This window comes from Toxotes jaculatrix, chromosome 14, assembly GCF_017976425.1.
Source record: "Toxotes jaculatrix isolate fToxJac2 chromosome 14, fToxJac2.pri, whole genome shotgun sequence".
NCBI lineage: Eukaryota > Metazoa > Chordata > Actinopteri > Toxotidae > Toxotes > Toxotes jaculatrix.
The window spans coordinates 6,264,752-6,279,031 of record NC_054407.1 but is presented as its reverse complement, the minus strand read 5'-3'; the positions used below and the strand labels follow the sequence as shown (position 1 = coordinate 6,279,031).

The 14,280-nt window shown below is 40.8% G+C and overlaps 1 protein-coding gene across 1 annotated transcript in view; it reads left to right on the top strand.

Annotated features, from left to right (window-relative positions):
* The window catches only part of carmil3 (capping protein regulator and myosin 1 linker 3), a 74,572-nt gene extending 62,017 nt beyond the window's left edge, over positions 1–12,555 (top strand). Inside the window, exons 34-41 of the mRNA XM_041055381.1 lie at positions 4,748–4,867; positions 5,903–6,071; positions 7,589–7,958; positions 9,781–9,887; positions 9,979–10,195; positions 10,517–10,588; positions 10,953–11,072; positions 12,515–12,555. Coding sequence (XP_040911315.1) covers positions 4,748–4,867; positions 5,903–6,071; positions 7,589–7,958; positions 9,781–9,887; positions 9,979–10,195; positions 10,517–10,588; positions 10,953–11,072; positions 12,515–12,555 — 1,216 coding nt within the window. The remainder of the gene's footprint in view (positions 1–4,747; positions 4,868–5,902; positions 6,072–7,588; positions 7,959–9,780; positions 9,888–9,978; positions 10,196–10,516; positions 10,589–10,952; positions 11,073–12,514) is intronic.
* The last annotated feature ends 1,725 nt before the right edge of the window (positions 12,556–14,280 follow it).

The following is a 14,280-nucleotide window of genomic DNA, read 5'->3' as shown; positions in this document are numbered from 1 at the left end:
TTCTCATTAGTATGAGCAAATTATCTCATAATGATGAGAAAATTATCTTGTAATTACATCAAAAGAATTTGATTATCAGAGTCAAGTTACCACTCAAAACAGTGATGGTGAGTGGGACCTGGGGCAAGATCTGCAATACACATCCTTGACAATGGTTTGACACCATTCCAGTGATATACAGGTAGAGGTAACATGTCAGAAGAAGCTGCAAAGGCAGAAAAGAAGACTGCATGCCAGCAAACACAGACATAAACAATGCAAGTTTCAAATTTTATGGGAAATTGGCTTTGTAAATATATGTATGAGGAAAGAAATCAACACAGTGCGTTTTGGTGAGTAACACTGAATGTAAACAGAAACTTTGTTTACAAGAAATATCCACAGAGGGCCTTTAACAGCGGAAACCCTACCAGTTTGCTGGTGAAGATTGTAGTATCACATGCATTGCAGTGATATAAATGCTATGGCAGCTTAACATGTGTTTAGATGCATCAGATTAATTGTGTGATCAGATGGGTTATAGGAGGTGAGATCCAGTCTTACTTTAGAGTACATGTGCTCTGGACAGAAAATAAAATAACACCCATCACCTCGCTGCACCAAAAATAGCATCGTATTAATATGCACCTACATAAGACAAGTATTCTTCCTTTTGTGCTTTTTGCTCTCAAGGGTTATCAGTGGCTCCCGTCTTCTTTCTCATCCAGCTTCAGTGCTGCCGAAGCTGCTTTTTATAATGATAAGATCAGAAGCAACACAGACACTCAGAAATTATTTTTCACCTTTGAAACACTACTCCTCCACAATCCTCCACCGCCTCCATTAGACACAAACCTCTCACTTGATATCTTTGCCTCTTTCTTTACTGAAAAGGTGGCAGCCATCACTAGCCAATTCCCTGAACCACTCAGAGACAATCAGCCTCCCCCAGTTAAGGATGCACCACTCTCCATGGTCAGCTCTCTTACTGACAGCAAGACAACTGCAAGCAGTCCTACTACTACCACTACATGCCTTTTTCTGCCTCCTGTGGTCACCGTTGTATCACCTCCGTCACTCAGCACTCTAGCTGAGTGCGAGGTATCAAAACTCCTGACTTGTAGCTGTCATACTACATGTGCTCTAAACTCCTTTCCCACCAACCTGCTCCAAGCCATATCTCCCACCATTGTGCCAGCAGTCACATGTGACTAAATACTTTTCACAACATCTACAGTCTCATTCAAACAGGTGTGGGTAACACCCTTGCTCAAAAGGCTACTCTCTGATATGAGCATCTCAGGCAAAGTGCATTCTTGGTTTGAATCCTACCTCACTGAGCATTCTTTCAGTGTGTCATGGCTAGGACAATCATCCATAAGCAATTGCCTCTCAGGGGTGCTGAGAGGACAGGGGTGCCCCAGGGCTGGGTACTGGGGCCCCTTCTCTTTGTAATATACCCCATTGTCACAGTATCAACAGAAAAATTCTCTCTTCATCTTTCACCCTAACCAGCATTGCGAGAAACCTGGATGTCACGGCTGATGACCAGCTATCCTTCTCTGACCATGTTGTGTGTGTCTTCTCGTCATGGCGCTTTGCACTAAACAACATTAGAAAAATCAGGCCTTACCTGACTCAGTGTGTTACCCAAATCTTGATCCAAGCCATGGTTATCTCTTGTCTTAACTGCTGCAGTGCCCCTTTTGCGGGTCTGTATGTTGTAACCCTTACCAATGGTTCAGAATGCGGCAGCACATCTGGTTTTCAATCAACCTAAAAGGGCACATGTCACTCAGCTGCTCACTGAGCCCCCACTGGCTACCCACGGTTGCCCACATCAAATTCAAGTCACTAATGCTTGAACACAGAGTGACTTCTGGGTCTGGACCCATCTGCTTGAACTCACTCGTACAAGGTTATGCTCCTTTTCTGCCACTGCATTCCTGCATTGCCATCTTCTCCTAACTCAAGGTGATCTCAGTTCAGACTGTTCTTGTTTGTGGTTCCCCAATGGTGGAATGAGCTACCAAATTCTACCAGAACTGGGGCGTCCCTCTCTATCTCTGTGAATCTCTTGAAGAAACCCCTCTTACAAGAACACCTCTTCTCCTAACACCTTTAATGCCCTAACAACAACTTGCACGCAACATGCACGCCCTCATCTGATCTCATTGCGCTTTTTCTTATTGAACAGATTTAGTACTTAGTGCTTACTCCAAGGTCTCCTACTGCACTGAGGCTTGAGTGTTGTTGCTCACTTGTTAAGTCACTTTGGATAAAAGCGCCTGCCTCTTACAGTTCATAGTACATGCATTAAAAACAAGACTATTAGATGTTCTTCTGTATAATGTGTACTCTCATGTCATTTAATGTTATCAATGATAAATGAACAATTCCTGAAGCACTTGGGCACAAATATAGTGGAGAGGTTCCATTTGCACTGATTAGAGGCCTCTTTTCTAGCTCTATTTTTTCAATAGCTAGAACATATTCCATTACACAAAATAATTCATTTTGTTTACTGTCACAGCCCAACCTACTGTTTTCTAACTAATTTTCCTTGAAACTACCCCATACAAAGTTGTGTCGGCATATACAGATCTTTTGCAAAGTAATTAAAAAATATCAGAGATCAGAGAAACACAACAATCTCAACTTCACATGACTCCACACTGAGACACACAGTAATTAGCTTCAGCTGTGGGAAAGTGTCCATCAAGTTTCCAAAATTGTGTGATCAGGGAATTTTTAATGTATTTGCTTTCATTGAAATGACTCATTTAACCTCATTAACTGTAGTATTCACCAGTGGTGATGTAAAGGTACACCGCTAACATTAATCAGTAAAATTCCAATGGAGCGGTGTATTTAATTGTGTGCTCTAGTTATGATTTCATCCCTTTGGGGCCACTTTAAAGTGGCTGTAATCAATTTTTAGTGTATGTATTTAAAATGAGTCACATGGCTGCCTGTAGGTGCCTGGCCAGCACCAAACACAACACTTGCATGCCTTGGGTTTAGAATAGATGTCACCAAAATAAGATTTGAGCTTAACACAAGCTATACAGAGGGGTCTAAAAGTCTGAAAGTTTTAAACACGCATTTAAAAACACAAGAAATTCTATCATGTAAAACAAGGAAGAAATATTTAAGATACTGCACTTATAGGTCAACAATCACATTTAAGCAAATGTTGGCCAATGGCCAACTTAACTCCTGTGTACAAAAGGCCAAATATCCTTGAGTATTATCCCTTCCACTGAAGCATGTGCTCAGATCACACTCAAGAGAGTCATTGAAGTAATTCGACTTGCAGCCAGTGTTCACCTGTTATAAATAAAGCCGTGTCTCAAGTTTCCAACAGATCATTGCTGACTTCATTGCTCAGAAGTTAAACTGTTATTCAAAGCAAAGAGGGGCTTTCTCAGTGTCAAACCACGGTTAAACTAAAGGTTTCTTCGGGGGCAGTGAATGGAACTCGCAGCAACTGAATCAGTTGAATCCAAAGCATGATCAGGCAGACCAAAGTGACCCACACCATCAGAAAACCATTACATCAAGCTTAGTTCCCTGTGAGATAGAAAGGCAGCTCCATCACAGACAGAATTTGCTAAATAAAGAACGCAGGACTCCAACCAGCAAAAGTACTGTGTTTTGTCTAGTCCGGAGTTGGACACCTGCACTGAATTGACATCCCCCTGACCAAGGAAAAGTACCACTCCGTTCTTCAGACACATGCTGTGCCCTCTGCTTTGCATCTTTGTGGAGAAGGATTCATATTTCAGCAGGATAATGACCCCAAACACACCTGAAAACTTTGCAAGATGACTTTCCTCCATAGTAACCTTACCTCAACTCCACTGAACATTTATGGGGGCACTTGAACACTGAGAAAACCAAGCATTCTAGAGTCCCTGCAACTCAAGTGTTGTCATTAAAGTATAATTCTCAGACCTCTGACCCCACTATATGTTTTTGACTAATGAAAACTCTGTATTTTACAGCATTAACATATGCAATTCATGTGTATACATATGTATATAAAAGGTCATGCCATGGCTAAACCATAAACAAACCGCAATGATATCATCAACAACCAAATCATCAAGCTTAAAGTTATCACTAAACTAGCACATTTAAAAAAAAAGATTCAATAACTTCAATAACAAACTACAGTTGGTAAAACTATAACGCAATTTATGAATCTTGAGTAGTTGTATTTAAAAAAAAATATATCCAACTTCAAAAGTTTAGCTTAATCTTTACATCACCGCTTAGAAGCATTAACTGGGATTGTAAGATCCCCATAAATGGCTCCAGCCACATGGAAATGATAGTTCCCAAACAGTCACAGAGCTACATGACAATGTGTGCTTAATGCCAACTAGCAGACAGCTCATAAAAAGGATTCAGCGAGGCAGCAAAAGCTACGCCTTCTGTCAAATATGTTAAACCATCTGTACAGGCCACTCAGAATAAGAAGCCTGTTGTCTGTTATTGTCAAATGGTTCATTAGCATGGGTAGTATAATACATACAGTGTAGTCAGCTGTTAACACTGGGATCAGGTAGTGATTTATACAGAATACTGGGCAAAAATGGTTGGTGGCTGATTTCCTTAACAGCACAACCCCATGAAAAATGACCTCTAACTCTTGATCCTACTGTTTGTACCTCTCTATATCCATCTGTCCTTTTTACCATCTTGTGTTTACCAATAAGCTCATCTCTCATTGTTTCTTTCCTCCTCTTTCTGTCCCTTTCAGTCAGCTGTCATCCCTCCATCAGGCCCAGTCGCTGCGGAGGAAGAAAAGACGCAGTGTGTTGTCCATCTTCTCTGGCTTCCGCAAGAACCGCAACTCCACCATCTCTAATCAGGACTCAGAGTAAGTACGCAGCAGAGGGGCTGAGTGGAAGGAGGGAATGAAAGTAACATTTAAGTGCTCAGACCCAGAGAGTGAGACGGCTGTTAAATTAATCCAGCGCTGGGCATTAACGTCACTTCATAGCTTCATAAATATTTTAATGGAAGAAAATATTTTCCCGTCTCCAACTGTTTTTCTTTGCTTTGAATTTATGGCACTGCATACATTTACAGCTCCTGTTACATAACGGCATCATAGTTTAAAAAGCAGACAGCAGCACTGCGAAGACAAAAAAAGTACAATGTGTAAAACTTACTTTAAAAAATGAATTACACAGAATAGTAACTGAGGGGAAAGAATGGCACTCAGCAGGTGCTCTTTGCAAACTTCACCATTAAAAGGAGTTACACAGTTGGACAAAATGGAGGCACTCAGTGTGAGAGCTACAATATGTGTTTTAGCTGACAGATGTGTTTACAAACTGAACTTAAAGGAATTGTGGCTAGACTAAAACCTGGTGATGCAGTCGCCTTTGCTGGTTAACAAGCTGAAGCCAACTTTTACAGTAGTCTTTTTAGCAGTCTGGAAGAGAAGAATAAAAGAAGAGATGACTCATCTGAAGGCCAGCTATAGATAGAAATGGATTTTTAGAAACAGTAGACCATGTTTTGTAGTGTTTTACCTGCAGATTGTTGCTAAGCAATCAAAGGGATTTTTTGTTGCTGCATTCACTTGGCTGCCCTCTAACTCCATGTCTTTTGCCTTTTTCACAACAGCACAGTGTGGTAAGTGTAACAGAATCTGGGCCAAAGATCCGTTCATTAACTGCAAAATTTTGAAATTGATGACAAACGAAGCACATGCTTATATTTCATATTGTAAATTAATTTAAAGAAATGGATTGTTAGTTTACAGCATATTAAAAATAGAGCCATGTAAGTCAATTTGAGGGCAAATAAGATCACCCACCACTTACTCACATCTTCCCTGACCTCCAAGGTCAAGACTCGACTCAGCCATCAAATGTGTTTGTGTTTTTCTGTCTGTCTGTTCCAGCAGCGCCTCAGAGAACGTCTACTCGATGATTCAGCACCCTAAGGACGCTGTAAGGCCAGAGAGCGCTGTTCCCGGAGCAAATGGGACCATGTCTTCACCTCGGCCAGGGCACGGTGTACCTGTGCATGGGATGAGGGCTGCCAGCCCCCCCTGCCTCATCCAAAGACAGGTACAGTGTTAGAGGCAGTCACAGTGACTGTGCTAAGACCACCAGAATTTTATGATTGCAAGCAGCTACTGAGACTTGATCCATTGAAGCTCCAGGGTTACTGCTCCATGTTCTCTGCTAATTGTGACCTCTGAAAGGCTTCCTGAAGTGTGTATTTAACTTCCATTATGCAAAACACTACCACCAAACTGTTTAAAGTAAATGCAAATGTGTTCTAATACTATTCCTTTTGTCCAATCTAACTCTAATATATGAGGATTGAAACTGTGAACATCCTGCTCTCAATTCCTATAGTCCCACATGACATGGCACAGTGCATAGTTACATGCTGTGCCCACTACCTGCTATTCTCAGCCTCAACTTGTCTGAGGTGTGGAGGACTCTATGGCCTATTTTAAAACTCTGCCCAAATGTGCGCGCACACACACACACACACATACACACACACAAAGAGAGAGAATTGGAGTCATCCAAATCCCTCTGGTTCTTGAAGCAGAGTCCATGGATCCTCACTGATCCTTGAGGGACTTTGAGGCCATCCCTTGTAAAATAAGGGATAATTGAATTTTGGCATAATTGAATTCACTAGAATTATAAATTTTAATCACAGGCTTCACTCTCACTGCTGTTAACCACCAGGCTGGACAGTTTAAAGGAGCAATATTTTTAGTTTAAAATATTCAAAAAATAACTCAGATTAGCAACTGAATGTAAAGAAATACCAGTTTTGATTTCATGTCAAAGACTATATATTGTGTTGCAGAGATATCTGCTGAAGTTAGCATGCTAACCAGCTAACTGCGGCCTACCCATCTTGTAATACCATTTTATATCTCAAGAGGCGACTACTGTAGCATCCAGTCTGCCCCCAGTCCAACATGAGAGGATGAAGTAGTAGTAACTGTGAGTAGGCTACAAACTTGTGTTGCAGCCATCTCCTCACAGCTGTTGATGGTGCTGCTGCTTCAGCCACTTTCCCTCTCCTTCCCATTCCTCTACCTCTCATGGTTCATCCATAATATAATGCAAAGCATAACATAATAAGATTGCAAAGTAAACACCAGGAAACCATTACTCCAAGATCCATGCAGATTTGGCAGCATGTCAACAGCTGCTCTATGCTGATGATAGATTTATTCAAGCTAATGTTAGCGCAATGCGAGGTTAAGGGTTGAAACTTGGTTGTGAGAGGCCAGTGAGCCCAGTCTCAGAGCATGTATGCTCACACTCTGATGCACACCCAAAATGGCAGGTACCCAGAGTGGGAAGGTAATAACTTTGTTGACAGTCTGACTGTGGCACAGGGGAAGGGGAGGGGAGGGGCAATGAGTGCATTTTCATTTTTCCTACAATAGGGGTGGCCAATTCTTACACATTGCATCTTTAACAATTCAGTATATCATCAAAAGCAAGATGGGAATACCAGAGAACACTATCTAGCGTATAAATAAATATATGAAGCTGACTTTTATAAGGTTTGACTGGTCATATATCTATCTTTCTTTGTCCCTGTATAGTCCACAGACCTAGTCAGCATGGTGTACAGCTGCATTGGGGCAGAAATCGAGGACTCAGATGGCAGCAGCACCTGTGACATCAAAGCGACAGAACAAGATCCTGACAGAACGACCACTATCTCAGATGCTCCTGCAGATACTCGGTCTAACGGCCACGTGGTGTCCTCCAAACAACAGACGGACAGACAGATGGAGACAGGCAGGCAGGAGAGGATTGTACCCCTGACAGACTCACGGACGGAGATGGAGGAGGACAGACAGAGTGGCGGTGGAAGCGTGGCCCCTTGTGGGCCGAGGCCAGAGCCACCACCACAGAGCACCAAGCCCAGTCTGGCTGTCATGAGGCAGAGACACCTGCAGGAAAGTTTAGGTACTGCAAACAAAATAACAACTGACATTATATCACAGTATTGATTGCTTTGGCTCAGTTTTAATACAGAGTTTCAGTGTTTAAGACTCCTGATGCAAACAGTCAAAATTACTCTCTGAATTCGTACCTAAAAATGCAAAGTGCACATGGTCCATGCTTAGAATACAGTCACCTCATATTAGCACAAGTTTCAGTGCTTGTTATGAAGTGTACAGATCCCCGAGTAAAATGCAAGCATGTCGGTTTATTTGAACAGTTTCACCCTGGTGAGCAGCATTGCACCATAACTGCTAATGACTTTACTGCTACTACAGTTTCAAATGAATGGAAATAATAAGGAAAAAACAGGTGGGACTGAATGCAATTTCTGTGTTAGTGTATTGAGTATCTGTTGTAGTAATGTAAATAGTGGTTTAATGTTATATAGCATTATCTTACTCTATTATAGATTTAACTTGCAAGTGATTTGAAATATAGTTTTGTAAAGGCAGAAACAGTAACCTGATGGAGTGGTGTCCAGTCACAACCTACTTACATGTATGTAGGATTAACTGTATATGTAAATGTATATACAGTAATACAGCTTATTCAGTAATTAAAATTAAAGTTTTCAAAGCTCATTCTCGCTCCATATCAGCTTCAGATACTGACTTCTGCAGGAATTATGCACTTTGTCTCATTGCTATTTGCATAATCTTGAGGAAATGAGCATCGCAATGACTCCATAGAGATGACCGTTTTACATTAAAACTAAATTTAGTGATAATCATAATGTTATAATGCCCTTTTAAACGATGTAAATCGTGTTTATTGCATGATGTAATATGGCTGTATGAATTTGAACTGAACCAAAAAAATAGTAAAATCCTGAAGAATCTTATGTGTCGGTCAGAATCATCATCAGATAAATTGCAATGCCATGGTATAATTACTGTAAACAAACGATGATGAACGCTGGAACGCTCTGTACACTGATGCTCTTTTTCCAGAAAATCTTTGCTGATGTTGAAATACATCATGTGGCACATTTCTTGATAATGTGGGTCTGTCAACTAATAATAATTACTGATAATTTAATGCGGCCCAAATCCCAAAGGTATACTGTTCAAAACTAAAGGGGCCTTTCCACAGTGAGGGCCGTTTTCAAGTCAAGACTCTGTAATGAGCTAAACCTACCCAGTTAAAAAAAAGTGGCTGCAGCCTGCAGTCTGGCTCAAAGGGAATTAAAGGATCAGTACAACAGCCAGAGGTCAGGACTGGTCATGTCATAAAATCAATGTAATGATCTGCGAATTGACATTAAAATGGAGAAAGGCTGCAAGAATGTACATTTTTAGCCTCTGACTGAAATTCTTGCTGCAGCATGTGGATAGCAAAGAAGTGTTAAAAATAGCTGCTGCTGATTTTTCCTCAGTAACTGAAGATGAGTTGTCACTGATGTCCGAAACAACCCATCAATATTGCACATACATGCATATATACATGTTAGAAGATGTCCAGATATTTACAGGCATATACTTTTTGGACTCTCTTGAAGCTGAAGGAAGAACTTAACACAGAAAATGTAACAGCAACACAGTCTATAGTTGTAGGTGTTTTATTTTTTATTTTACTTTATAGGTCTATTTTTTTATTACTTTAGTATATGTTTGGAAAACATTTCAGCCCTTGCCTCACCAAGGCTTACATTTCCAATTAGAGAATGCACATGAAATCTGTGCTTCTGCTACAAGTCAATAAGGACACATACTTCTTCTTTTAGAATTTCAAAAAAGCTTTGATAGATCACTGAACGACTCCGTCTGTGCTTTTCTCTTACCAGAAGAAGCAGGAAGGCTGGAGGGAGAAGACGACCAGAGTGAAAGAAAGCGTGAAGAGAAGCAGAGAATAAGAGGGCCAGAGGGACAGCGTCCTCTTATTCCTAATAAGGCATGTATCCGGCATGTAAAAAGGAAAAAAGTAACTTTTATTCAGCAAACTCTGATTCATCTCCGAATACCACTGTGTGTCCCATTTTCAGCCCAGTCTTGACATCTCAAGAGACAGGACCTCTCCCGAAAACACCAAGACCCCTGCCGAAACCTCACCTGTCAGTCCAGCTGAAGAACCCACCAATGACCAGAGGAGCTTGCCTCCGGCTCATCCAGTCAGTCAAGATGAGGGGACCACTGAGAGGAAAAGCCCACCAGCACCTGCCAAGCCTGGGACAGAGGCAGCAGATCCTGCCATCAGTCAAGGCACAGTAACATGATGTTATTTTACAACAAAGGACAAAGTGACAGTAAATTGTGATGTGTTAGAAGTTAGGATCAAACAGCATTGGTGGTACTTTAATGTCATTTTTGTGGATTTTCTATTGAAACAGAGTTTCACATTCTACACATGGCACTCTTTATTTTTTCTAATATCCAAATTCTGGTAGTTCGAATAACCGGCCAAACTTAAGGAAGACAAAATGTGTTGTTGATAACGTCCAGTAAGGCCACATGGAGAGGACAGGATGTGTGCATGATGCTGATGAGACTAATGATGATGATTATCATTGTTCCACCAATCAGATGACGAAGAAGGCCGTAATGGATTTCCAGCAACATCACATCACACCAGGAAGTCCAACTCATTCGACATAGGTACTGTATGTCTGACAGTGTGTTCACTGCAGCCCTGCTGTTGTGTGCACATTACATGTATATGATACATACACACAGAACGTGCATGCTGTTTAGTTACACACATTGATGTCTGAGACAAGCTCAAATCTTGCTGTTTTTGTTCATAATTCATAACAATGGTGCAAAGCCTTTGTTATTTTTTATTAAGTAAAAGCAGCATGAGTCTCTTAACTGATGTGCTCCCAAGCCTGTAGAACTTGCTGGCTGTCCACCATGCTATTGCTTTATCCTGTGACCCCGAATTGAGTTCCTGCACCCCACTGTGTGTGTGTGTGTGTGTGTCTGTGTGTTTGTGTGTGTGTCTCCTACCGTTTTCCCTCAGGCATGGAACGGGACAGCCCCTACGATCTGGAGAGGGCTTCAGATCGCAGATTCCCTCTGAAAAAGCCATGTTTCCCCCAGTACAGAAACAGATCTCTGGACTACCCTGCTGGGACCAGGTGTATGTATCTGTTTCACTTCCTGCAAGTATCTGTGATACGACAGCCATGGAGCAGGAAAAGTTTGCACAAAGTAGGACAACATTCAGTTAGGCTCATAAAGTTGATTGAATTGCAAAAGTGTCTATTTTTAACTTTTGCCAAAACTCAACTGTGTGTAAACTTTTTCAGAGCACTTCACATGGATGAGTCATACCCAGCATATCAAGTGCATGCTTGTTCCAGTATTTAATAAATGGCTGACCAAAGAAAGAGATCATAAAACATAATTTAAAGATGTAATTTGGCCATTTTCACACATGTCATTGCAGCTGGCAGCCGGATCTGACACTGCCTGGATAAGTGTGCTATTAGACGAGAACTCCATCATTTTGGAAATAAGGACCTTTTATCACTCCTGCTTTAATTGGGGCTGATTCGTTTTTGATACCATGTTCTATTATTGAGATAATTGGCAGCCATGTTTAGCTGATTCATCATCACTTTCTACACTGAGCTGTTTGGCACTGAAGATGAAAACCTGAGGCAGTGGAATTCAAGGGGCACTAATGACATGGCAAAACCACTGCCAATTACCTCTGTAATGCAGAACTATATATCAAAAACCTGCTTCAGGCGACTCAATTACAATCACTGTGAGAATGATAAAAAGGCTCCACATGTCACAGATGGTGGCAGAGAAGCCAGTTGTATAGGAAGTGTGAAACCTGAGTGGCCCTCTATGCCTCGTCTGGTTAAATTCTAGGTAGGCTGAAACTTCATTTTCAGGACAAGGCACATTGTCATGTTCCCGTACACACACTGAAATCTGAATATTAGAAATGTAAAGACTGTGTTAGAGGGATCAGTTTGTGGCGAATCAATTCGCTCCTAATTCTGAGTTTGACAAACTACAATCTGCATCATTAGATTAAAAAAACAAAAAAAAAAACACGTATATATTATCCTCATAAAAATGATATGGTGAACATGTTAGCAATGTGAACATCTGGTGAACGTTTACACATCCAGAAGACACAGAGCAATGTTAGCATTTATTTAAGAGTGTTTCCCGACTTCTGATCAATGCAAGTCCAAGATTAATTCTCCTTTTAGCATTTTGCAGCTAAATGCGCCACTGTGCCAATTATGCATAATTTGGTGATTGTTCTCTGTGGGGTTAGCACTACATGCAACGCATTTCACATTACACATGGTCTCTTGATCCATGGCTAATGTAAAATATCGATTGTGCAGCTTTAGTGAAAGTGGAGTTCAATTAGCTAAAACGTACTAAATTTCCCAGTAGAAGTGAGCATGACTGCAGGTTTGGGTGATAATTCTCTGTGGGTTTGTCACTGTGGCGACATCTTTAACATTACACATTATCATTTGAACCACTGTTCATGTAAACATTTTTTATCAATGCAGCCTTAAAGTCATACAGTGATATTTTCTGCTTTAGGTTATGACAGTCCCCAACTTGGTAACAGAGACGCTTTATGACGTTACCAGTGGACCAGGAGAAGTTTTCTGGGAAGAGAAGACTGGAACATGGAGGACTGGAGAGAGACAAGCTTTTAAAACTGTGTGGACTCAACTAATGCAGCTTTGTTTTTGTTTTTTTCTCTTTTAATCCATGTAAACATTTGTTGCTGAAAATGCATGTACTGTATGCTTTCTGTTTTCAACTGGTTGCACTTGCTATGGTTTTTCTCAGGCATAAAGGAAGCTCTGACCTGCAGTACATAAAGTACTTTTCATACAAACACACACAATATTTCAGTGTCTCTCCGGTATGCTCATGAACTGTTGTTTTATGAATTTGTGCAAAATCATTTAATGTTGAAAATACTCTGTCCTCTCGTTCCCCTCCCTGCCTCCCTGTTTTACTGACAATCTGTGACTACTGAAAGTGAGTTTGTACTGTATTTACTCTAATGCAGGTGTAAATACTGAATATAAAGCTGCACTAGCCATTGTGGTAACTCTACCAGTTAACAATCATGTTTTTATTTGTGATAATATATCATTTGATAACTGTGTTTGTAAGTATGCTTTTGGTGTATGCTGACGTTGATGATTGAGAAATGTGTTATCATGCACTTAGCTCTCCCATCTCTTCAAGAGTATTTAAGTCAGTCGGTGGATCATTTACAGTTTTAATCTGATTTTGCAGGCCTGAAAATAAGTATATTTTCTAAAAATGCTTCTATGAATCAGAATAAATAAAATTGACTTTACACAAGGAATTGGATTATATGAGTAATGCTTGATTCATTTTTCTCTGTTTACATTCTATTCAGTGCCTTTATTGTCATTGTTTAAGTTACAGGTACAACAAAAATAGATATTTGACATGTAATTTGCCGAGCTGTTGTAGTTTGACAAAAGGGAACTCCATCAATTTTACACAATAAGTTCAGGTTTTGTTGTGGAGTTTACATCTCAGCCTGTGAAAACAGTGTCTCCTGTGGCTCAGGAGGATCTCTGTCAGGCCTGAAGAAATAACCCCTGAGGATGTCACCAGGCTTCACCTGGCCCGGGTTTGGTGACTAAAAATTATTACAGAAATAGTTTGAGATTTTGGGAAATGCGTTTATTCACTTTCTTGCTGAGAGTGAGATGAGAAGATCAGAACCACTCTGATGTCTGCATTAAGTGTGACGCTGAAGCCAGGGGGTGGTTAGCTTAGCTTATAGCTTCTTAAGTCACTAGCCAAGCCCAGAAATGGTTCCTGCATGTAACTCCCTGTACGGCCACGACTTTGCTTGTTTGATCTGCACAAAAAGACGTGACATGGGTGTCAAGCTTAGAGAAACTAAAATGTTTTAGACACCAGTTGTAGGAGGCTAAGGTCCAAAAAAGGCAAGGTATGTTAAATGTTATAATTTTCAGATTATAACATTCATAATTGTTTCTTAAAGACACTGAATAACTCTAAAGTCTAATGGCAGCACAGATGGCGACTCATTCTTTGTGATGTGATGACTCCAGACAAACCCACTCAGTGAGTGTTACCGCCTCTCAGCAGCAGATGGCAGCAGAGACTGAGCGCTCCTCTGGCCCACTGCTCACTGTTCCAGTGACATGTTGCTGTAATGTCGTGATGCACTGTCATTACCATGATCCATGATTATACCATAATCAGGGATCCTAGCAGCAGCCGCTGTCGCTGCAGTAATGAAGGCAGAATATGCATGATGATACAGCTGTCGTGATGGTGATTGT